General features: G+C 45.3%; 1 protein-coding gene across 1 annotated transcript; it reads right to left on the bottom strand.

Moving 5' to 3' along the window:
- On the bottom strand, positions 1 to 24,030 carry trappc10 (trafficking protein particle complex subunit 10). The gene is made up of 23 exons (XM_069717037.1): positions 23,864 to 24,030; positions 19,608 to 19,689; positions 18,395 to 18,530; positions 14,458 to 14,657; positions 13,515 to 13,710; positions 13,074 to 13,185; positions 12,706 to 12,953; positions 12,155 to 12,301; positions 11,525 to 11,639; positions 10,502 to 10,578; positions 10,137 to 10,228; positions 9,096 to 9,236; positions 8,619 to 8,728; positions 7,338 to 7,909; positions 7,027 to 7,168; positions 5,239 to 5,397; positions 4,821 to 5,050; positions 4,195 to 4,295; positions 3,894 to 4,017; positions 3,305 to 3,469; positions 2,610 to 2,790; positions 1,772 to 1,966; positions 1 to 1,004 (listed from the first exon to the last, which is right to left on the bottom strand). The coding sequence occupies exons 1-23, from the start codon at positions 23,922 to 23,924 to the stop codon at positions 757 to 759; spliced, it is 3,834 nt and encodes a 1,277-aa protein (XP_069573138.1). The 5' UTR covers positions 23,925 to 24,030; the 3' UTR covers positions 1 to 756.
- Positions 24,031 to 24,429: the final 399 nt, after the last annotated feature.

The following is a 24,429-nucleotide window of genomic DNA, read 5'->3' as shown; positions in this document are numbered from 1 at the left end:
CGACTGGGAGGAAATGTTTTTGCGTGTTATTATGGATACGTCTCCAAAGATGCAGTGGATTTTGGCAACCTGCCTGTTTTTTTTTGTTTTTTTTTTACATTTTAAACAGCAGCTGACTTGAATGTGACCATTAAGGCAAAAACTCGGACATATTAAAAAAAAATAAATAAATAAATAAAAACGAGGACGACTCGAGAGGCGCAGAGCAGCGGTTACATCTGGACACGCTCGGTCCGCGTTACAGTACTTTGAGGAGCTGATCGAGGCGTACACACACATATCTAAGGGGGCTTTGGTGCATCGTGGGACCGTCAGGAGTGTTTCTCGCCGACCTGATTGATCAGTCCATAATATATATATTTATATATTTATACCTATAAATCCATTCAATGAGCTATGTACAAAGTATGGCAAAGAAAAATCTTTATTTAAATTTATCAGCAGATGTCATTGGCTCTTCACGGTCTAAGTCCTGAATGTCTCCAGTGATGTGAACGTTTCATGCGTAGGGGGGGAAGGGGGGGGGGAGGAGAGACGGAGAGGAGAAGGGGAAGGAGGGGGGAGGAGGAGGGGGGTGGAGGGGGGGTTGAGTCCATACCGGCAACCGGCAAGCGGCCTTTACGACGAAGACTCCCGGAAACCCCGACGCGCGCGCCCCCCCCCCCCCCCTCTCCCCGGAGTGAAAGCTCAGCAGAGTCCGTCCGGGGGTCGGGCTTCTGTCCTCCAAGAGGGGAGCGGGCCGTCTCGCCACCGGGGTCATGTGGCGTTGACCTCCATGATGTGGTCGTCGGTGGCGGGCAGCACCAGGACCTGCCGCGCGTGGCTGTGGTTGAACACCTGTCCGGGGCTGAAGGGGTCCAGGCGCGGCATGGCCACGCCCTTCTGCTGCTGGTCGCCGCTGCCCACCGAGTGCACGCTGCCCCGGCTGCGGATGCTCGCCGTGTCCGCCTGGTCGTCCAGCGTCTTGTCCAGCAGGGACAGGCTGTCGTTCTCCACGCAGCTGTCTGGAGAGCGGGGGCGAGAGAAACACAGGAATTACCGAGTCCGTTTGCCACTCCCGACGTCGGGAGCCGAGACGCAGCGAGAAAACGAACTGAGCTGCCTCGCCGGTCCGGGAAGAAAACGCTCAATTCTGCCGAAGCTGTTAGAAAGAGAAACTTCTGTTGAAGGAGGTTTGTGTGGAAATTGTCAAATCACAATCTCCTCTTCGGTGTCACTGAGAACGGGGTCCTGTTTGGTGACCGACTTGTTTACGAGTTGTCCAAACGGTCTGTAAGGTTAAAAAAAAAAAAAAAAAAAAAAAAAAAAAACGCACCTCGTCTAGTTTTTACAAAAGCTGCGTGAAGCTGAACGAAGCAGATCGGCCGGGCAGGAAGTCCGACACAGGAACTGCATCGGGCATCCGGTTCATTTTCAAAATAAAACACCCTTCGTGCAGACTTGTGACCGTATATCGCACAACACCTGCGCCCCTGGTTTCTCAAATAACCGTAGGAACGTCCTCCTGCTTACAGGCACTGTATGTGAAATATGGATGATGGATATAATGAATAATAATTCAGGATGAATGTCTAACAACTCAAACACAGCAAAACTGCATCATCTTTGTCTGCAGTTTACAACACGAGCAGAGCAGACGAAGAAGAACCGACATGACGACGGGGCGTTATTTTCCCATTTTAGAAGCACAACAATGAAGCAACACAACCGTCTGGTCTCGTAGACGCCTACGAAGACCAGCGGCGGTCCGTTCGGGGACCCGTTTACTCACCAGGGTCCGGCTGGATGGCCACGGCTGCAGTGTGAGGGAGGTACTTGAGCACTTTGATCTTGGGGAAGGGCAGGTGTCCGGCGAACAGCGGCATCACCTCGATCTGCACCTTGTGAGTGGCGTTGGCCGCCACGGGCATCGACACCATCCCCGAACTCTTCCCGCACACCGCCCAGTTACTGCTGCTGTCGGCCACTGGGGGCGCACGCACACGCACACACAGAGAGACACATGAGCTAAGTCGATGTTTTTTGAATTTGTTTTAGAGTCGTGACTGAACACATCATCATGTTTCACACACTTGGACAAAAACATGTGGATCTACAAAAGGGATCAATTTACTCCTTTTAGAAATATCAACTGTGAAACGTCATCAAGATTCTCACAAAATGACGTAACGACTCAAGTTTATCGCAAAACAGAAGACTTCAACAACGACATCTTTCACTTTAAAGATCGTCGACGAATAGTTGTTTTTTTCCTATTGATTCAATTCTTTCTTTAATTTAACTGATTCATCATTTAGTTAATTGAATATCAGATATAACAAAATATTGAAAGGCTTGAAGCGATTAAAAAAAAAAAAAGGCCCCAGATGAAGATATGAGACGGGGTAAAATTCATTTATGTTGAATTCAATTAAATCCCTTAAATTAAATTACTTTAATATTTCACCGTAATCGAAAAATAATAAAGAGTTGCAAATGACTATAACTTCCATCATGCGGTCTGTATCAGAAATTACAAAATCGATGTTATTTGCCGGCTGAAAGACGACATGAAGATTCCTTTTTTTTTTTTTTCCCGGTCCGACCATCAATCTGATCCGATCACATACCTTCATACATGAGTTTGGTGGTCTTGAGGCCGTCGGCGTCGGTCTTGCTGTCCTCTGCGATCTCTCCCTCGCCGGGTTCGCTCAGTCGGGTTATTCCCACTTCGAGGCCGCAGAGCAAACCGGATCGACAGTGCTGCTCGCCGGCGGGAGGCAGGATCTCCGCTCGCACGCTGTACAACGTCTGCCGGCGCGAAAGGAGAGAGCTCGTTTACGACACCAAAAAAAAAAAATGATTAGATCGGCAGCTTTCTGCGGACAGTTTTAAGAAACAGACTTCCTTCTGTGAACTTGCTTCGAAGTCGTTTTTATCTTTTAACCTACTTTAAAAAAAAAAAAAAAAAAAAAAAAAAGGTATGTTTTTATCCCGAGCTTGTTTTTAAATCGCTAACTTGTCTGCATGCGAGGTGTGAAAGGTGCCGTGCAAATAAAAGGTTATTCTTATTATTATTCTCCGAAAGGGGCGCAACTCCAAAACAAGCCTTTTTACATACATAGGCTGTCTCACAACAACAAATACGTATTCATAAATTTTTTTTTTTTTTAAATTTAACCTCCACCGCGATAAGCTTCCCACCACATAATACAGGAAACAGGTGTCACCAGATTACAAAAAAGGTGTTGATATCTGATCTGCTGACAGGAACGTTCACAGGATCACTCGAGCGTCTCCGGGCCCGAAAGTGAGGCGGACTCACCGTGACTCTCTCCAGCTGGAACTGGTAGTGGAAGGGTTTGAAGGAGGAGACGTCTTGGTTGAGCGGAGAAAAGTTGGCAGAGAAAACACACTGGAGACAGGAGGGCAGATCGTCCTTCCACCTCACCTCCCACAGGCAGAACACGCTGTGCTTACTGCACAGAAGCTGCACGCACACGCGCAGACACACAAGAAATCAGTGTGAATTCACGAGGTGTTTCTAATGTTCTTTAAAGCAAAATCAACACACGTTAGACACACTGAGGGAAAAGGTGAATCTGAATTTATTTTTTTATTTTTTTTATTCTTACGAAAACTGTGTCATTAACTTAAAATACTAGAAGATGCTTGAGTTGAAAACTTGAAGAAATCTGAAGGCACTCCACAGGGCGATTCATTAAAAAGCCTTTAATCAGTCACGGCTGTTCAATCATAGTAAAAACTTCATGCCGACGCGTTTCAGCCTCTAAAGGCCTTCCTCGGGGCAGCTACAAATAATATACGTGTTGGTCAGTGGTCACATGACCCGTATGGACCAATGAACAGGTTAAAAAAAACAACAACAAAAAAACAACGTGATGTTTGTTTACCTGTTGTGTTTTAGTGTTGAGGGACTGCAGGTCCAGCGACGCGTGCTGCTTCTCCGACAGCTTCACTTCCGCCAGCGTGAAGTTCACGTCCGACATGTTCTGCACACACACCTGGATGTACTTCCTGTATGGGGTCGAGGTCAAAGGTCGCAGGTCAGTCACGAGAGGTGGAGAAGATGCGCGGCAAAGGAGTGCCCTGTTCGAGATTGTTGTCAGCTTCCTTTGCCTGTTTAAAATTTGGCAAAACATGACTGCGCGTGAATGTAATTTGTGTGACGTTTCCGTGGAAACGGAGACTCACCTGTTACCAGCAGAAAGCAGAGAGTGCTTGGTCTTGAAGGGGATGTAGAAGGTGAGGGCGAGCAGCGTGGAGTAGATAGACCACGGACAGTCAATAGACATCTGCGGACAGACACCGAACAATTATTTTCTGTCTGTTACTTATTTTCTCAACGAATCCCTTAACTGTCCGGTCTATGAAGCGGTAGGAAAAAAAAAGTCATACGTGTGTGTTAGAATATCTTAAAACCCAAAATGACTTCAACAAATGTTTTGCTTTGTCCAACCAACAGTCCCAAAACATCCAATTTTAACCTGAACATTAAAATGAAAATTCCTTACAAGAACCTGGAGCTGTCACATTTGGCATTTTGCTTTTTGAAAAATGTATTAATTATCTAATCAATTACCAAAACAGTTTACTTACTGCTGATCAGCTTAAATAATGAATCCACCGAAACACACAGTTCAGCCCACCGGTACAATAAACTGTTCAGCTAAAGTCTATATCTGCATCACTCATTTCTCCTCCTATAGGTCGTAACTGCTCTCGCAGTGTGAGAGTGAAAGTGTGTGTGTGTGTGTGTGTGTGTGTGTGTGTGTGTGTGTGTGTGTGTGTGTGTGTGTGTGTGTGTGTGTGTGTCTCACTCTCTGGTCGATGGCGGTCATGGGCGTGTCCGGGTGACTGTAGCTGCGCGGTCGATGGCGGACCTCCCCGTTGGTCAGCCTCTCGTTGCCGGGCCGGTCGGCGCCGGACGGGATGATGCACAGAACCTCCAGCTGGAACTCCACGGTGTGGTAGGACGGGGTGGGAGGGAGGCTGATGCTGGTCACCTTCTCCGACGACTGGATGGACAGGACGCTTTCACCCACCAACTCTGAACACGTAAATACATTTCAAACAGCTTCAACAGGTGGTCGTGGACGTCAGACTTTCAGACAGGAAAGCACGACCGCATTTTAGATTGATTGTTAAGAAAGAACTTCAAGACAACTATTTTAAAAGAATTTAATCCAAAAAGTTAAAGTCATAAAGTGTCAACGATAATATGTTCCAGCGACTGACCAGCTGTGGGGCTGCTGATGCGGGCGGTGCAGCTGCTGGAGGGCAGGATGGGCATGGTGTCGGTGTTGCTGAGCTGCAGAGCGTCTCCTTTCTTCACAGCGTAGTGACCCGTCAACAGAGTGAACTTCACCACCTGAGGCAGACCGGCTAACAGTGGCTCTGAGGACGCAAACGCACAACTACGGTGAGCAAGAAACACACACAAGCACACACAAGCACAAACAAGCACACACAAACAAGCATACACAAGCACACACAAACAAACACACAAACAAGCACACGCAAGCACACACAAACGAGCACACACAAGCACACACAAACAAGCACACGCAAGCACACAAACACACACAAACACACAAACAAGCACACACAAACACACACAAGCACAAACAAGCACACACAAACACACACACACGCAAGCACAAGCAATCATAAACAAACACACACGAGCACACACAAACAAGCACACACACACGCACACAAGCACACACAAACACACACAAGCACACACAAACAAGCACACGCAAGCACACAAACACACAAAAAAACACACACAAACACACACGAGCACACACAAGCATACACAAGCACACAAACACACACACAAGCACACACAAGCACACACAAGCACACACAAGCACACACAAACAAGCACACGCAAGCACACAAACACACACAAACAAGCACACGCAAGCACACAAACACACACAAACGAGCATACACAAACACACACAAGCACACACAAACGAGCACACACAACCACACACAAACACACACGAGCACACACAAACAAGCACACGCAAGCACACGCAAGCACACAAACAAACAAACACACACAAACACACAAACACACACAAACGAGCACACACAAATGAGCATACACAAACACACACAACACACACACACACACACAAACACACACAAACACACACGAGCACACACAAACACAAACGAGCACACACAAACACACTAACACACAAACAAGCACACGCAAGCACACACAAGCACACACACACTGCAGTGCGGTTTGTCTGCAGTCATAAAAGTGGCATATGTTGGTAATCCGAGCAAAGAGAAACACGTCCGATACAAACTGGAGAAACAGATGTGTGAAAGCACGACTGATCAGTTCGTCACTAAAAACAAAGAATTATGTTTTAAAATGTGCCAATTAAATCGAAAACTGCATGATAAAAATAACCCCCATGTCATTTTATGAACAGCTGCTGGATACCAAGCCCAAGCTTTGCATTATTATATACACTTATTGTATAAGTGTGTGTGGGGCTGGGTGCTGTTAAAAAAAAAAGTTTCCACACCTCAATTTCAACACTGGTTCCTAAAACAATCCTTTTTCTATTTTTTTAATACTGATTTTATAAATTCCATTTCAAGAAAATTAGGAAAATTCCATTTCACATAAAGGAACAAATGGAAACGTTATGACGATTCCCTGAAGGAGAGGAACAACACGTATTGTACGGGATACAATATGTGCACCGAGTGAACGAACCGAGAGGGTTCGTTTTCACGCAGTTAGAGAGGGAGAGTATAAACCAGGTTGTTTTCTGATGCTACAATTTACCGACGTCCCCTAAACGCCTCGCGTGCATTGCGTGAAATGCCGTCGGCCCCCACTTCTATTCGAAGCCTTGAGGGTGATCCGCGGGAAGACATTCTTAGGATGTTTTGATTGTCGGGGAGAAATGGAAGTGAAACACGTGCAAAATGAAACTTCACTTGTACGACTCCGAAACACCCCGACCTCAATTATATTCACATGCAGACCTGAGAGAGGCTCCACGGTGAGCTGGGGCTCCTGAGAATACACTTCGTACTGGACCGACGGGTAGATGTGAGGCAGGACAAACTGCACTTCTCCAACGACGGCACACAGCTGACGCAGCGTGTACGTGCCCGGCTGTCCACTCTGCAAAGAACGACACAGCCGACGCAAGAGCGACGGAGCAAGCAAATAATTAGAAGGAGGAAACGCTAGAATAAAAACACTTGTCGGACGGAGAAAAAAAAAAAAGACATCAGCTCGCTCGTTATTTGATCGGGTAATCTCTGCGGCGGGGCAGTCGAGCGTCTCCTACCGGTGCCGTGAACATGATGCTGTTGTTCCCGGGCTCCAACGTCACATCCTGCACCTTCAGCATCTGCGCTCCTTCCTTCATGGCCACCGGGGGGCTGACACAGTTGGGCGTGTCCGGCGGCGAGCTGCTGTCGTGCCGACGCATGATCAGGTGAGTGTTTTTACACACCACGCCCGTGGAGTTGAGAGAATTGTCCGAGGGACTCCTGTCCTGAATCTCGTCCAGCTCTAACGAGGGGCCGCCGGCCGAGGCGGAGGACGCGGAGGAGGCGGAGGAGGAGGAGGAGGAGGAGGAGTGGGGGGCGCCCGCTGACGAGCTCCCCTGGGCAAACTCTACTGTCCCTGGGTTCGTGTGTCTGTGAGCTCCCTTCGACCTGCCGTGAGTCCCTGCGTGGTCCACGTCGAAGTGGATGCTCGCGGCTAGTTGCTGTATGCGCACCGACACGGGCATCAAACATCGCAGGGTGAGCTCCACCTGCAGGACGGCCCCGGAGTGCACCGACGCCGTCGCCGGGTGGAACTGGAGCCGCGTGAGCTGAGCGAACACGCTCATGGTGAGTGCAACTTGGTGAGCTGTGGAGCAAAAAAAAAAAAAAAATACAAAAAAAATATCACAAGGTGTTAATGAGGCAGATTTACTGCACTGTAGATGTTTACAGCTGTACAGGAAGAAGTAAGCAAAGCAAACAAAGGACAAGCCCAGAGCACAAAGTGCACCTTCCAAAAGAGAAACGTTAATGTTAAGTTAGAGTCACCTTTGCTGCCGTTTAACTGGTTCCGAAACATGAACCACAGAAATGGATTGTTGCTCTGATTAAATGTAATTTAATCGCCCCCCTTTCCCTCTCCCAAACACACACACACGCACACACACACACACACACACACACACACACACACACACACACAGAGATCACAACAGTGGTCAAACTGTTGTACAGAAATGATCACAGGCAAAAGACCAGACAACTACTGATCCGGCATTTAGCAACTTCAAATGCTCTTCAGCCTCCTTTGAATTACAAGCATCAAGTCCAGGTCCTCTCTGTGAGGTGTCTTCGGACTTGCGGGAAATCTCGTACATAATTAATTGAAGTTTGAAAAAATAAATAAAAAATAGGCAATAAGATGCAAAAAAAAAAAAAAAAAGGGCCACACACGTTAAAAAAAGAGCCCTAGAAAACACCGGCTGATGATACAGAATAGAGTCCAGAAGGTGTTTCTTTCTTTAAATCTACATTTGTGAGGAATTCCTGTCTCGGTGACGAACGTGATCACTTACACTGCTCTCCGGTCTGGCCAGCAAAGCTCAGAATTTCCTGACAAAAGTGCTTCCTCTCCTCCGTGCTCAGATTCACGTCACCAGCCAACAAGGCACTGGTTTGCAAGTAGCTGCGGTGGGTCGTCAAGGAAACCGAACACTGCGGTGGTACCGCTGCGTGAGCACCGCCCCCCTCCCCTCCCCCCGAAGGCCAGACAAGGGGAGCTTTCCGATGTCCAAGTACGTTGGACAAGTTGGACCAGCCTGCTTTGCTCAGAGATTACACAATATGATTGGACCGTTCTTCTCTAATGAATATGACTACAAAAGGTTTACAGAACTACGTATACCCCAAACTATTATTTCAAAACCATGACTTTAACATGTCTTCGGTATTCAAAACAGAACTAAGTGTGCACCCTGAAGGCGATTTCCCTCTTTAGAGTTGAAACTGTTCTCTGGATGTCGAGGGAGTTGGATCGGTGACGTGAAGGATACTCTTCAGTTCTGTCCAGCAGTTTCTGACACTCAGCAATCTGTTTCCTGGTGTGAGTCACAGGGAGGCTCCACCCCTCCGTTACGTAGGATTTCAGAGCTTCCTGTAAGAAGGTTTCTGCCCGCTCGGGGTCGCCCTTCCTCCTGATGAAGAAACACACACACACACACACATCACTTTTTTTTACAACAACAGACAAAGCAGAGGGATTTAATGACAGGACGCGTCCATTTCTCTTTCGAGTGACAATTAGAAATTGTGATTACAGATTGTGATCATGAAATCCGGCTCACGTCTGGATGAGATTTTCGAGATATTTCAAAGTGAGAGCGATGTATCGTTTGGTCGATATATTGTTCGACCACAAAATATCAATGTCAGCTTTTACGTTTTGCTCGTGTGCTAAAAGTGCCCAAAATAAAGTTTTTCTGTAAAATATCCTGCCATTACATATCTTTATTACAACTATTCTGCCGGATATGTTAATTAATATTGAAGGAAGTGGAAAAAAGAAGATTTTACATTTGTGAAATATACAATTTCACCACACTGAACACGCACGAAAGCACGACTGGGGTCACTCAGGGTCCACGAATCGCATTTTTCTACACGTCTACAAAACTGTTAATCTGCAGACGACAATATATGAAACTGTGTGCTGACCTGTGATGCCCGTCCACTACTGGCTGATCTGACATTTTGATCTCTGATGTCAAAGATCTCGACAAACGTAGCCGACTTTGGACATATTTGTCGTTTGTATCCGGATTCCTCTTAAAGCCTCATCAATCTGCTGCACATATAATTCTTTCCGTTGTTTAATATATTCATCTTAACTTCACCGCAAGCCTTTACACACCCACCCATGAGTGTTTTCATGTGTTCAGCCTGATTAGAGCTGCGTGGGTGTTTATTAGCAGCGATTGACTGACAGCTCCTGAAAAGAGGCCAAATCAGCGAAGAAGAACTGGAACGCCGGGGTAGATGCTTCGAGATCTGCCTGCGGGCCTAATCGAGCCGGCAGCTTCCCTATTTTTTCTTACATGTAGAACTCGGCCAGGCTTTTCCCCACCAGTCTGGCGGACCTCAGCCGGCCGATGGCCCGGTACATCTCCATAGCAGCATGAGAGAGTTCCTGATGCAAGAAGGAGCCAACGAACGAGGAGGGCGAGGGAGAAGAGAGGAAGAGAAGATGATCAAATGAAGTGTTTCCGCGGGAGGTTTCCAGGACGTTACATCATAAAAAATATTCATAACAAAATTGGGACAAGAATTCAGTGAATATATATGTGTGTGTGTGTGTGTGTGTGTGTGTGTGTGTGTGTGTGTGTGTGTGTGTGTGTGTGTGTGTGTGTGTGTGTGTGTGTGTGTGTGTGTGTGTGTGTGTGTGTGTGTGTTTGTATCTTACAAGATAGTGTCTTTCAAAAGCTTCGACAGACGACAGAGCTTCTTTCAGCTTTTTGTACGGGCTCTGCAGACTGTTGACTGTCGGAGGAAGACAACGCAAGATTTAAAAACAACGCAGCTATTTATTGACCTGAAATCAATTCAGTTCCTTTTTTTATATATATATATATAGCACCAAGTCACAACACAGGATATTTGAGGGCACTTAACATAGTAATATCTTTCCAGCAGACCCTTACAACATTATAGAGAGAAACCCAACAATTCACTACGTGAGCGACAGCTGTGAGAAAAAAAAAACCTCCAACAGAACCAGACTCAGAGGTGGTCGGCCATTTGCCTCGAGTCAGCATTCTTCATTAGTCCTTAGTTGGCATGATCGACTACACAAAATAAAAAAAATCTCACATTTGTTTCAGGCAAAAGGAAATTCAGACCCTGAAGGTCCTGACAGACCACAGTGACTTCATGTCAGCTGTTCAAAGCTGACTACAGCTGACAGACACCTGCTTCTATTTGTGACCCAACAAACTTGCTGAGACACCAAGAAAACAAGACCAAACACAGAAGGACACCATCAACCTTCACAAGTATTTGGAATTGAGTACAACATAGAATATACGTCTGATAAAACACTGGAACTGCTTCTGTTTCGTTTTGCTTTGCTTTTTTTTTTTTCCGGTTCACAGTATCTTGTGTGCAAAGAGAAGGGAAAGGTGAAACTGTAAAATCACAGACTGATCAGGCTGAACAGACCGTTAAACGTCCAGTCAGTCCCGAATCGGCTGAACTGCTGCTAATGAGGGTCGAACACAGCCGAGTAGAGCCGGCGAAGCGGGACGCGTTTAAAACTTAAAAATAAAACGCCACGCATTGCTTTAAAGCCTGCTGCCTCAGTGAGTCCGTAAATCGCCGATGATATCAGCGGTAAAGGGTGAAATTTGAACCGGTGAACTTTGTGCACCGACGCTCTGAACGCTTAAATTCTAAAATGAACAAACTTGTTTGTCGTTTAACAACCCACCCGTCTCGGGCCTCTCGTCTCCCAGTCCGGCCAGCAGATCCACAGTCCTGTTCAGGTCTTCAGATGTGGGTCCCTTCTCTGACACCAGGCCACAGAGTTCCCCCAGACACTTCAGCTGGAGAAGGCACAAGAGAACACTTCCTTTTTTTGGGAAACCATTTTTTTTTTTTTTTAGCAAATATTTACTTCTGACTGTTTAAATGAATGAGTGAAAAAAAAAAAAGAACTAAATATCTTCATCCTCTTAAATGTCAAGGCTACAAGCTTCCTCCCGCCACACACAACAATGCGGAAAAGTAACATGCGTTGTTTTCTAGATACTCTAGAGCCTAGAGACACGTGACTTTAGGGGAAACACTGGACAGTAGGTACATCCTACGAGCACGATTTATGACGTCGCACACAGTTTGAAAGCCCACCGCAAAGACACACATTCCTGCAGCAGCCAGGCAGACGCTATGGACACGAGCGTCTTTCACTGGATGAGTGTTTAAAGTTAAAGCCCTGGTCGGCCGAATGCCTCGACTTCCTGTATTCATTTCAAATTAAAAGCCCTCTAATTGTTTCATTTGCGTTCCAGCCATATAAAACAGTTTGACTTTTTTTTAATTTATTTTTTTTATCCTTTACCTTATCAGTAGCGTACGCCCAGAGGCCGACAGTATGGGAGCAGTTTGCAGCCAACTGTTCCTGATCACAGCAGCCCTCGATCCGGTGCAGGACCTCCAAGCAGCTGAGAAACACCCAACAGTCCAACGCCCCCTCCAGGACCGACACCTGAACAACAAAAAGAACAAAAGGCATTTGAGGATGCTTGTAAGTTTGGAGTCCATCCATCCATTCAAATACGCAACACCTGACCTTTAATCTGGTGAAGTTTGAAGACTCTCTGGATGAACATCTTATTTATGTTTTCAAACGGATTAACTTGTATAATTTCTGTCAAACAGGGTTGTTTTTTTTAGGATGTGGAGGAGTCTACGTTTTAATCCAAAAAAATTATAATTCTTTTAATGTTGCTTGTTTTCAAATTTGTCTACAGGAAAAAACAGTCAAATCTACTGGTTTTCTGATAGTAAGGTGATATTTGTTCAAGCCGTAGTCTATATCTATATTTTAGTATTCAAGCTGTTTGAACATGCTGCATAAAGTACAACGTCTCTGCGTACGAGCGTGCTCACCTCCAGCAGACGTAGCTCCTGGACACAGTTGTGCAGCAGCTCCAGGGCTCTCTGGGTGACCTCCCAGGGTCTCTGCAGGAAGATGAGTAAAGTGCACTGGCGGGAGAACAGGTAGCTCCTCAGGTCCAGCAGGCTGGCCTCCCCGTGCTGGATCCCGTCCCTCTTCTCCATGTCGATGGGCCTCCGGAGCAGCAAGCCGCTCCAGCTGCGCACCGGGGCGCAGAACGAGCCGAGCCATTTGGCCGTGTCTGTGGACGGAAAACGCAGCACTCGGACCAAAACTAAAACGCTGCCCCGGATCCCTCATCTGGAGCGACAGGGCGGCCCCGTAATGAAACCGAGCATCGCGTCAGTTGGTGGTCACGTACCTCCAGCTCCGAAGTTAAGGACGTACTGGGTGAAGAGAGCGTCTAGTTCATCATACTGGACCAAGGCGTCCTCGAACTGCTGCAGCATCTCAAACACAAAGGCCAGTTCCTCCTGCACAATCACACACACACACACACACACACACACACACACACACACACACACACACACACACACACACACACACACACACACACACACACACACACACCTGAACTTTAATATCTGTGAACCATCATCACTACTGCAAACAATACAGAGTTAAAGGACAGAACAACGCAGGGCTCCTCCCCACCGAGCATCCTGATGTTAGTTCAATGCGAAAGACACAGAAACTGTGGCGATAAAATGAGGAGCGAGGGTAAATCCGTTTCAGACTAATCTGTATAATCCAATCACACAATCTCCCGTCCACCTGTCTGGGCTTCCATCCCACGTACCTGCACCATGAAGTATTCGCAGAAGCTCCAGCCCGGCTGGGTGCGTTTCTCTCGGAGGGTTCGCATGTCGTCTTCGAAGCGGCCCAGGTTTTTAGTGAAGGACATGAGGAGGAGGGTTCGCAGCTTCAGCAGCAAAGAATTCCAGGATTCCTGAGACCGAGACGAGTCCTTCAGAGGATCTGACAGGACCACACACCTGGAACCCAAAGAGCAGGCGAGCTTCATTTACTCGGTGAAGGCTGAATCCACATTTAATTGTCTTAATGCGACTTATGATGAAGAGGAGCCGTTTACGGGCTTCGCCACGAAATCCGCGATGCCAACGTCAACAGATGCTCGTCGAAATGTTGTCGGTTGACCAGCAGAAGTTTCTATGAGAAGTTTTGTGCTTCGAGATAAACAGCCGGTGGCGCTAATTCCCCGCTTTGTTAATGACGTCAATAAAAAGAGCGCCATTCAAAGCTAAAGTGTTGGAAAATAACGTGGAAATGTTGACGGAAATATGACATCTCTGTTAGTTTTATGCAGATGTTTTTAAACACACGAATGGAAACAATTCTGACGACTATGCAAAATGATGACGGCTGAGCTTAAATAATTGCAATCAGGCGTTTGTAATAATTGCATCCTATCTGCGACGACAGTTATCAGTTCCATTTTCAAACAAATGTGCCATTTGTTTTTTTTAAGGTGATTAAGAGCAGCAACGCAGGAAGTGATCACACGCTCCACATTTGAGAAGCTAAAACCCTTTTTGTGTGACAAATAAAAAAAAAAAAAAAGAATAAACAAACTTATGAACCAACAATTGTTGCAGCACTACATATGATCACATTTCACGTCCCTCTGTGCGGCAGCAAAAACAATCCCCGTTGAACGTTGCTGTAACAGAACAAGGAAGTGGTGTCCGACGACGTGTTCGAAGGGGGCGGAGTCTCCTAACCTGTCGTTCTGCTTGTTGCAGAAGTCACTGCGGATCTTGTCCACGATGGACGAGCGAGGCAGGATGTTGGGCTTGTTCTTCTTCTTCGTGTCGTTGGTCTCCACGACGATGATGACCCAGTCGGGCGAGCCGTGTGTCCTCAAGCTGTTCTGCCAGCGCATTATGTCCTCCTTCACCGTGCTTTTATACACCTCCGTATCCTGCAATGAACAACGCGGCTTTCGTTATTCACCACTTCCCCCAAAATGCATTCCGCAGCAAGACAACAACCCCCAAAGCAAACAACAGTCGCTATTTTTAGCCATCACGAGAACCAGGACAGATGGCGTGGCCCCAACGGAGCCCCGATCTCAACTTACGGAGCCGGCCTGAAACTACGTGAGCAGACAGAAGACACTAAGACACCAGTGTCACATATTTTACACTGTCACAGGATTTTTATTTTTTAGGTCTTTTTTTTTTTTTTTTTTTGTGGTTTAAAGTCCCAAAAAATGATCTCAATATTGATTTCCATCTCCTCTCTCTTAATCTTCTCTAAAGAGTTCTACAGTTGATACCGACGACCCTCTCTCGTGATTGGCCGACTCTTTTCTGAGTGATGCACATCCGGGCCGATGATAAGACTTTCTTCAGTGTTATTACGTGCTAGATCTGTGACAGAGTGGCCGATCTGTGTTTTCCTCTGCAATAAAAAAGGTGGGACAAGTGAGGCTGCGACCGCAACTGAGAGCGGACATGACCAGCAGTTTGTGACATCACAAACTCCAAACTGCTTGTCCACACGGCACAGTTGCTGAATGCAGGCTCTGTACATTTCTTCATGTACTAAAGTCTTTTCACACATTCATGGTATTTATATCGCACCTCAACCTGCTCTGAAATTCAAAAGAGAAATGTAAATTTTAAATGTATACAATATGCCATTCGATTTCATCACAGATGTATTTCCTATAAACAGGATTGTTTAATTTAAATCAACTCATTTTTGAGTGTTACCACCGAGTGAAGAAGAGAAAGGGAAATATTCTGTACTTCTCCTTTCAGCGACCTGCATTTTCTACCCAATTAGGGAGGCTTGTTTCCACATCAAAAGGACATCAGAAGTCAAAACCAGCAAAAAAAAAAAAAATGCAGGGCAGCAAGTTTGCATTTCATGATAACGAAATCCACCCACATGTAGGTGGCTGATGTGGATGTTGTGACTGGAGATTTGCCGAGCGAACTTCTGTAAACGACTGCTGCTCGAGGGTAGTGTTTTGTTTTAAATTGTCTGGAAAAGACTAGAGGTGGGATATAATATGATGAGTCAGGTCTTATGTAACAGTCCACTGGCAGGGGGAGACACCGAAGCGCTGGTGTTACGCAATGTTTCCGAACTCGCTGTCTGAAGTATCATTTTTAAGGTTGTGAATCATTTGGGGATCATTTTCGATGACACTATTAAATGCAATCACAAGTCGACGGAAAGGAAGTTCATTTCGTTTTTGAGTGCATTTGGCACAGTTGATCGGAAGCCGGCGAAACAACTACAACTTTTCAAGTAAAACTGGTTTGTTTCTTCGAAGGACGAACACACAAAAACCCCAAAGGAGGTGTTTTCAGTTCGCCTGGCTGATGAGCTTCGCCCGACTGTCCTGTGACCGAGGGGCTCGACCCAACTCGACAAAGAGCGCCGCTGTCTCCCGCAGTCGGCCGATTGGTCGTGGCAGTTTGGTCGGTGTCGAGGCCGAATGTTTTATTTTAGCAGTGAAATAACTGCCTGTAAATTACATTATCTGCATTAAAAAAAAAAAAAAAATACAAACAGGTCATATGACACTGTTTGGGACTTTCTCTATCATGCTGCTGCCCACTGGAGAATAAAACATTCTGCTTTTTGAATGAAAAAGACAGACTGTCCTTTACGGAACTTTCTATTTAGTTTCGATTCACCTCTCCCGACACAGTTGACCTCTTAATAAAGAGCACATTGTGCTGCTGCCACTGTAACATCCCCGTTTGTGTACTGAAGCGCTGGTGAGGAAGGACAAATCTAATAGAACCTGCACTACTTTTTCATCCCCGCTTTTATCTGTTTGTTTTATATTTTATACCACAGAATACAAGAAAAACTGGAGTTCAGACGTAGGATTTTTGGAGAGCGAGGCTATTTTGGTTTTGAAGGAAAGCAGCACTAGAAAATCTGAACATGAAATGAGGAGATCACGCTCTAAAATTAAAACAGCGTGCTCTCTATTCAAAATGGGAATAACCCTGCGTGCAACGCTGTTTGTCAGGGAAGCATTGATTGCCTCCGCTCACAGTTTCAACAAAAAAAAAAAAAAACTGAGCAGTTGAAGGACATTTTCAAACATAACCTGTTTGGTTTGGCTGAGATGAGTTTATTTTGGGCTGGTTAGAAAGCTAGCAGTTGAACGGGTGGTGCCACCGAGTCCATTAAAAAGACAGAGCGATCCCACAGCAGTTCTCTCGAAATATCATTATTCATAACATGCAGTCAGTTTGCAAGCTTGCAGTGAAAACCTACTAATGATGCTTATTTTCAACTGGGGTTTTTTTGTTTGTTTTTTTCCCCCAGTCAGCTCTTTGTGCTCCCCGAAGTAGAGCCTGATTTTTCGTCATTAAAAAACGCGATGTTCACCACATTCTCACCGCAGGAGCTCGATCCATCTCGCACGTTACATGTCAGTCCGTGTGACGCGATGTTGTGCGCATTTGTTTGTAAAATGTCAGCACGAACAAGCTGAAATACCACGATGCATCTTTTCCTTTGGTCTGAATGAAATGATAAACTACGGATATGAAAACATCAAACATTTCTTTACCACCGGTGTACAGTCGCGTTAATGTGCGCGCGCGCGCGCGCACACACACACACACACACACACACACACACACACACTGCAGGCAGAACAGGCAGAGTCCTGAGGAAATGTCATGAGTCACAAGCTGACAACAGCACTTCCTTAAACTAACCAGCTGCTCAGTCAGTCAGCAGCAGGTTCCTGCTTCCCTGCTTGTTTTCCTCCCGTCTTGCTTTCTCTACGAAGGCGATGTCGAGTTCAGTTTAGGCTTCTGACCGCAGACGGTAACGCAAACAAGACACGAAAACGCGGTTCTTTTTTTTTTTTTTCTCCGAGCGCTGAAGATGCAGCACAACTTAAGACACACGTTAAAAACTCCTGCGTTCACACCGCCGCGCGATCAAAACCACTGATGTGTGCCCCGGCAACCTTCGCGGCCACGAAGCGATGCAGACGCGATGTCAGCTCGGAGAATTATGAGTTCGCACATCTCGCATACGGACCTGCCTGCGACCTATTTTTTTTACCCAGATAAGATGACTGCGGGTGCTAATCGAGGCGGGCGACGAGCAGGCGTGCCAAATCCTCAAACGCGCGTGGGTTAAACCAATTTGATTGAGCTTCTCGTGTTCAGCTTTCCCCATTTGGTGGTTAAGAAGCAGCCCGCATCTCGCTGCCTGCACTCCCTCACGCTGGATGTAATCGCACAATACGAGTCATCTCGTTGGTTTTGTCTTTGTAAATACGGTCGCAAAACAAATAGGAAAAATGTATACTTATATTGAAGACCACTGTTTAACTGTACTGCAACAGAAAATATGTGTTCACAAAGAGTGTGAAGTGATAAATTAAAAAAAAAGAAGTGATGTTTAACCTTCCGGCGCTAACAGCCCGTCACTTCAGTCCCACATTTGACCAAATTCAGGTGAGGATCTTTAAAAAAAAAAAAAAAAACTGACCAAAAGAAACACCAGGAAGTTTGTTACTTCATCTTTGAATCACCCCTCGGACCCCGAAAGACAGAATAAGAATACTTTGCAGCTTATCTTGCAGCCGGTGAGACTTACAGTGTGTGAGTGAGAGAGAGTGTGTGTGTGTGTGTGTGTGCGTGTGTGTGTGTGGTTTCTACTCACACAGCAGTCAGTCCAATAGATGTGGAGGAAGGGGAAGGTGAGAAGAGCCTTGTTTCCCTCCTTCGGGAGGAGGTCCTCTTTAAACTGGACAAAATTAGCTTCAAGGTGGATCATTTTTGGCGCCCGGCCGTAAGTCCTGCACAGAAAAGAAGCAGACAATCATTTATATGATGTTTTCAAAGAATATGATTCGTATTCATTGACTGAACACGCAGGTTGGATGTTTGTGGGGTTTTTTTTTGGTTTTTTTTCAAACACCACATTCAACCCAATGAACTGTATTAAAAAAAAATGAACACTGGGCATCGAATCTGTCTCTGAATCAGCAGCTATTTCAAAAGGAAAATTTGGTGAATTGCCGTTTGTGTTTTTGACAAATACTGTCCTTTATTAAATCCGTCATCGGGAGAGACGAGGACTGTTTTCAGACATGCTTTCCTTTCCAATGGCATCTTGTTTAGAAGTATCTTTCCTGTTCACTGACGACGAGCAGGGAAACAAGTTACTGTGTTGTCGTTACTGCGAACAGACGGTAAGATTGAGGATAAAATAGCCAAACGTCCTTCATCGCATCCGTTCCTGCTTCTGAGGCTGCGTTCAGACTCGCAACGGTCGATGTCACCACGGACTGACGGACAAACTGATCCTGGCCACCGTCACTCTGAGCGCATCTGAACACGTCAAAACACAAAAGCTTTACGTCTCAGGTACCCTGGTACATCAGTATTGTGGCACTGCTAAAATAGAATAAAAACGTACGTATGCCATAAAAAGCCCAACGAGGCCTCTGCTTGACATTTCAGCTCATAAAACTCAAAGTGAGACAACATCTCCTGCAATATTTCCACTTCACCGCCAAACGAGGCGTCATCCAGAATGGTGCGTTATCACAAGATCTAAACCCAGTAGCTTTCTTCCCTGCTGCTCTTCAACGGCACCGGTTAATGTCACAATTTATGACATTTTAACATCCTGCACTCGCTGCTGCGTCTTGTTATTCTTTGCTGAGTGAACTTTGTGCCCGAGACATTTTTAATGATCTAATGTAATGCAGAAGGCTATTGAGCTGACAGTAATGTTCTGCTGGTCCGTCAACCCGCACGCAAAGGATAACTCTTTTCTAAACGACTCTTCGACTGCAGATATCTCCGCATACGTGCTGATATTTTCGACTACATTTTCCCCATCGTGCATGTGGCCCGGCGGTACTCACCTCCTCCACTCCATTGGCTCCCTGGGTAGCTGTTGAGCCAATGAGGTATAGAGAGACGTAAACAAGCTCTGATCTCCAGCACCTGGGATGAAATGAGAGGACAAAGAGCGTTTATAAATGAGGTCGGGAATGAAGAATTGAAATAGCTCCGGGCGGGGATAAGTGAAATCTAATACGGACAAATTCTCCTGTGGGCAAAAGATAGGTTCCTGGATTTTGTTACAGTGCCTCGCAAATTTGGCCCTTTAGCGACTCAAGAGTTCAGTGTTCAACAAGTTCAATTTCTAAATAATTCAAAGCTCATATTGATGTAAAAAGTAAAGTTGCAAAAAAAAAACACACAAAAATGCAGGAGAAAAAAGTGAAACACAAATGGTAGAAATAAAACCAAAACTGGAAATGAAATAATGAAAGACTAAACCAAGTAAGAAAAATCTAGAACAAAATTCAAAGTAATGTTTTGGTACGAACATCGGCAGTTTTCACAAGAGCAGTGAACGGTCACTCCGCAAACAGATATTGCAGTATTACAAATGTGCTTTTAATAACAACAACAAAACCCTGATTTGTGACTTTAATGAGGACGAGGGAAGCGCCCTCGGCAGCTTTATTTACTCTCACCTGTTTAAAAGCTCACGTGGAACTGCTGTACATGACGGGTTTCCTTTAACATGGAAACTTGTTTTACAACCGACTGAAGGTCCGGGTCAAGAGTTTGCAGCATCATGCCTCATTTCTCTTTCACAAACACAGGCATACTTTTCATCTGAAACTTCTTAAACCAAATCTCTGTTGTGTAGCATGCGTTGGGATCAGTCTCATAGGCATCAGAATAAAAGCTCCAAAATAAGACTCATTAACTGAATAACACTGGGAGCGTCATTTCAACTGGAAATCGCACAGCAATACATCATTACATTTTACTGGTACTCATTTTAAAGTGTCATTCCCTGTCTCATCTGCTCACCAACACCTTTGGGGAGCATTCGTGTCGTCAACGTGAGGCCAAACTGACGCAGCTGTTTAAAACCATTGAGAAGAGGAAAAACAAAGCGTTGTCGTGTCTATCGATCGAGCTTTCATTTCAAGGAGCTGGAAACTAATACAAAGACCTTTCACTTTGACTAACTGCCGTGAAGACAGATTAACTTAAGTCATTTTATTTATACACCGCGAGTCTAACACCGTCTATCCTTGGACTCCGTTTCACCGCCGTGTCACCTGCTCTTACAGTGTGTACTGAAGTGGAGCCATTTCAACCCACACACAGAGCAGCAGCTATAAAAGACTCCACCGCCAGAAAGCAGAAAAAGATGAGTTCATATGTATGGAGTAGTAATAGTAGTATGAAGAGAACATTTCCGCCTCAGAAACAGAATATTGTGCGATACGTAGCAAACCAGAGCTTTCATTCAAATGCAGTCTATTCTCAACAGTGGTTTTAGTGGTTACTAAATCGTGGACTAAAGTGTTGGCAAATATTATCACAGATTGAAAAGCATACAGTAGAAACCTGCTTGGAAAGAAACCCGCTGGCCTCGCTAACACCGTTGTTTACTTCTCCGCCCGCAGCACCGTACTTCAACAGTTTTGGTGTGGCGGTACGACTACGAGATAAAAGTGCAGATTTCACACAACCGGTAGGATCTCTTAATTTCACAGCCAGTCCCCCCGATTTGAGAAATGCTTGACCTGTCACTCATACTAGATGTGTGCGCTTTGATGAACGGTGACTGGAGGCACTTGTTGCTGAAAGTGGGCCACGTCCAATGAGCCGTGTACAGAAAAAAAAAAAAAAAGCCTGTTACGTTATAAATACCCTCCAGGTGGTAAAACCAGAAACAATACTATACTGTTCACCTGGAATAGAAGCAGGTGTCCTCAAATAACCTGCGAGGCAAAGTCAGCACCTGAACGTCCTAGGGAGCTCTGTTTTGAGTCCAGTCTCCTGGAGCTGAGCCACAATGATTCCCCGGCGGCCCTGAACCATCCCTTAGCCATGCTGTTAAATGCCGAGGCTGCTGAGGGACCTCGTTATGCAAGGAGCTTCTTTCCTCTCACTCTTTAACTCTCTGTACGCTCGCATCTCACCACCACATCACATTAACGTCGTGCTTCTTCTCGCTCGTGGTTTTCTGCTTATTGTCTGTTGCCTCTCCGTTCAGTTCCCTCGCCCGCGTAGTTTCTGTCCTTTCTTTTGCAGATGTCTCCGGCCGTGGAGCTGCACGTCTCTGCTCTGTGATTGTCGACCCCACCAACGGTTCATGTCTTGCATCTCTATGCTGTCCTTTTCTCTCTCTGCTCTCCCCTCGCCTCCAACCGGTCGAGGCAGATGGCCGCCCACCTCTCTGTGCCTGGTTCTGTCGGAGGTTTCTCCCTTTAAGAGGAGTTTTTCCCCTCCTAACTTTTGTGGGAATTGTTGAATTGTTGACTTTCTCTGTACGATGCCGTAAGTTTCTGCTGAAAGGACTTTAATGTGTTGAGGACCATGAAAGAACCACGTGTCGCGATTTGGCACATTAATAAAATTGAGTTGAATTGAATTGAGCTGACAATTATGACCACACTGTAAATCAATTAGTCATGTTGCCTACTGTTTGACACCTGGACACGACAGAACTTTTCCGATGTGGCCAACAGCGCGACCCAACGACTACATCGCTGAAATTTGGTGGTCTTTTCTCGGGGGTCGATTTGCCATGAAAACCAGTGGGATCTGATCACGAAAGTGGAAACCCAGTGACCCTTGTTGAAATGTGGCGTTACACACATTTAGGTTAAGCACACTGTACGTGTTAGTTGATCATCTTTGCACAGTCTTAAAAGCTACAGCGCAGGCACAAGGAAAGCTGAACTTTGAATGTTTAAACGCTGCTATCAAATCCAACCCTGCAAAAGCAAACACCAGTACGATCCCTGAGTCAACCTTACACACACACACACACACACACACACACACACACACACACACACACACACACACACACACACACATAAAGGGTTGAGATGAAGCACAACCTTGCCCACCTGTGAAAGGAAGGAGCAAAGTGTTGCACACTCATACTTAAGATTCATTCAAGTATTTCATTTGAAATCAAAAATAAAATCAATATTTGAACATATGCTAACCTCTTCTGGACAAAAACACACTTCATCAAAGTGACGCGCACTCTACACAGTCTGCAGGTGAGCAAACACACATACAAATACACTTAATATTTCCATAACATGCCTGAAAAAAATGAATTGCCTAGTCATAAAAAAAAAAAAAGAAGATAAAAGTGAATTTGAGCTGTTCTTTGGCAACGTTTACCTGTTTGGTTTGTTATCTTTGTTCTGGTCAAAGAAAATGGAAAGACATTGCTCACCATGTTTACAGACTTTTTTTCCGCAATTGTTTCATTTCAACCATCAATGTACGAGAATTGAAACCCTCTTGCGTGCACGTTTAATCCATCGGATCAAATGCACATTGATGGTACTTCATCACAATGACGTCAAACGTGTGTTGTTGTTTTTTTTGGTGTATTATGTCAAATGTTTAAATTCGTTGTGACGCTGCAAATTGGAGCTTAAAGACTTGACAGCAAATCATCCTCATCATCATCATCATCATCATTTGAATCAGCCATCAAAAAAAAAAAAAAAAAAAAAAAAAATCCCCAGAAAGCTAAACTTGTCCCACCTCTGCTTTCCTTCCACATCCCGCCTTCCCAGTTGCCTCTTGCACCGGGACACGGTGCTAAAAAAAAAAAAAAAAAAAATCCATCAGGAGATGGGGGTGAGGGGGTGAGGGGGGGGGGGGTATTTATGAATGGCAAACTGACCCCCAGCCTCCAAAAAAAACAAAACGATACTATACTGGGCTGTTAACGCAGGAGACTACGGGCTGGGGGAACAAGACGGTGTCCTTCCCCCCCCCCCCAAAAAAAAAAAAAAAAAAAAAAACTGCACCAACCAGCAGTGACGTTTTACCGTCAGCCGGGGCCCGGTGATCAGTGGAGCTAACCGGCTAGCTGAGAGAGAGAGAGAGAGAGAGAGAGACCCCGTTTTACAGCACAAGACAGCAGTGCGATAAAATAAAATACAGTAGAAATTTAAATGAAAAAAAAAAAAAACAATCACACGCACGCAGGGCGGTTAACGCGAGAGTGACAGCTGGCCTAGCCGAAAGGAGCTAATGGGATAGAGCTAGTAAGGCTAACTGTCAAAAGACCAGAGAAAATAAAGAGAGGACGTCTCCGTTTAACACTCACATGTCACGATCGGCTTGTTTTCCATGGTATAGATGATTGGCTTTTCCTCTTGGCTCTCCATATGTGTTAGCGGTAGTACTCCATGAAAATGACATACAAACGGAGCTTTATTATTAGTAAGTGCTTGTGTGTGCAGTTGTGTTGAATCGATGGGGCCCTGCGTCCCCCACTGCACTTCCGGGAAGTGCGTAAACTGTGCGTCATTAAAGGGCCAGTCTGTAATTTATTTTTTTTTTTTTTTTTTATGGCAGTGTAAAATAAAATAAATACAGTTGTGTTGGAGGGAAGAAATGAGCATGTTGTGTTACGTTACATCCGCTATAGCGGATATAGCAATAACACATGTCACTCAATGTCACAAGTAGTTTTGTTTAGTTTAATTTAATATTTAATATAATGTGCTTTTTTTTTTTTTTAAATATTTGATATTTGTATTCTGTCATTTATATTGCTTTACCCTGTACTTGTATATGCTGCTGTAGCGATAAATCCACAACACTTAAGTTCCCTGACTTAATGTTGTTCGAGGGATTGTAACATGGACACATCTCGGTTAAATATCCTTT

The sequence above is a fragment of the Brachyistius frenatus genome, unplaced genomic scaffold (assembly GCF_029030835.1).
Source record: "Brachyistius frenatus isolate BFR_SWC_R1_liver_20210118 unplaced genomic scaffold, ASM2903083v1 Contig_167, whole genome shotgun sequence".
Classification (NCBI taxonomy): Eukaryota; Metazoa; Chordata; class Actinopteri; family Embiotocidae; genus Brachyistius; species Brachyistius frenatus.
This window is presented reverse-complemented; position numbering and strand designations above follow the sequence as displayed.

Bases quoted from the DNA above. Each gene is read 5' to 3' on its own strand.
- trappc10 (XM_069717037.1), bottom strand. From the start codon at position 23,924: ATGGAGAGCCAAGAGGAAAAGCCAATCATCTATACCATGGAAAACAAG. The intron at 19,690-23,863 runs GTGAGTGTTAAA...ATTTCATCCCAG, and splicing joins AAACAAGCCGATCGTGACAT to GTGCTGGAGATCAGAGCTTG. The intron at 7,910-8,618 runs GTAAGTGATCAC...TTTGCTCCACAG, and splicing joins TGGCCAGACCGGAGAGCAGT to CTCACCAAGTTGCACTCACC.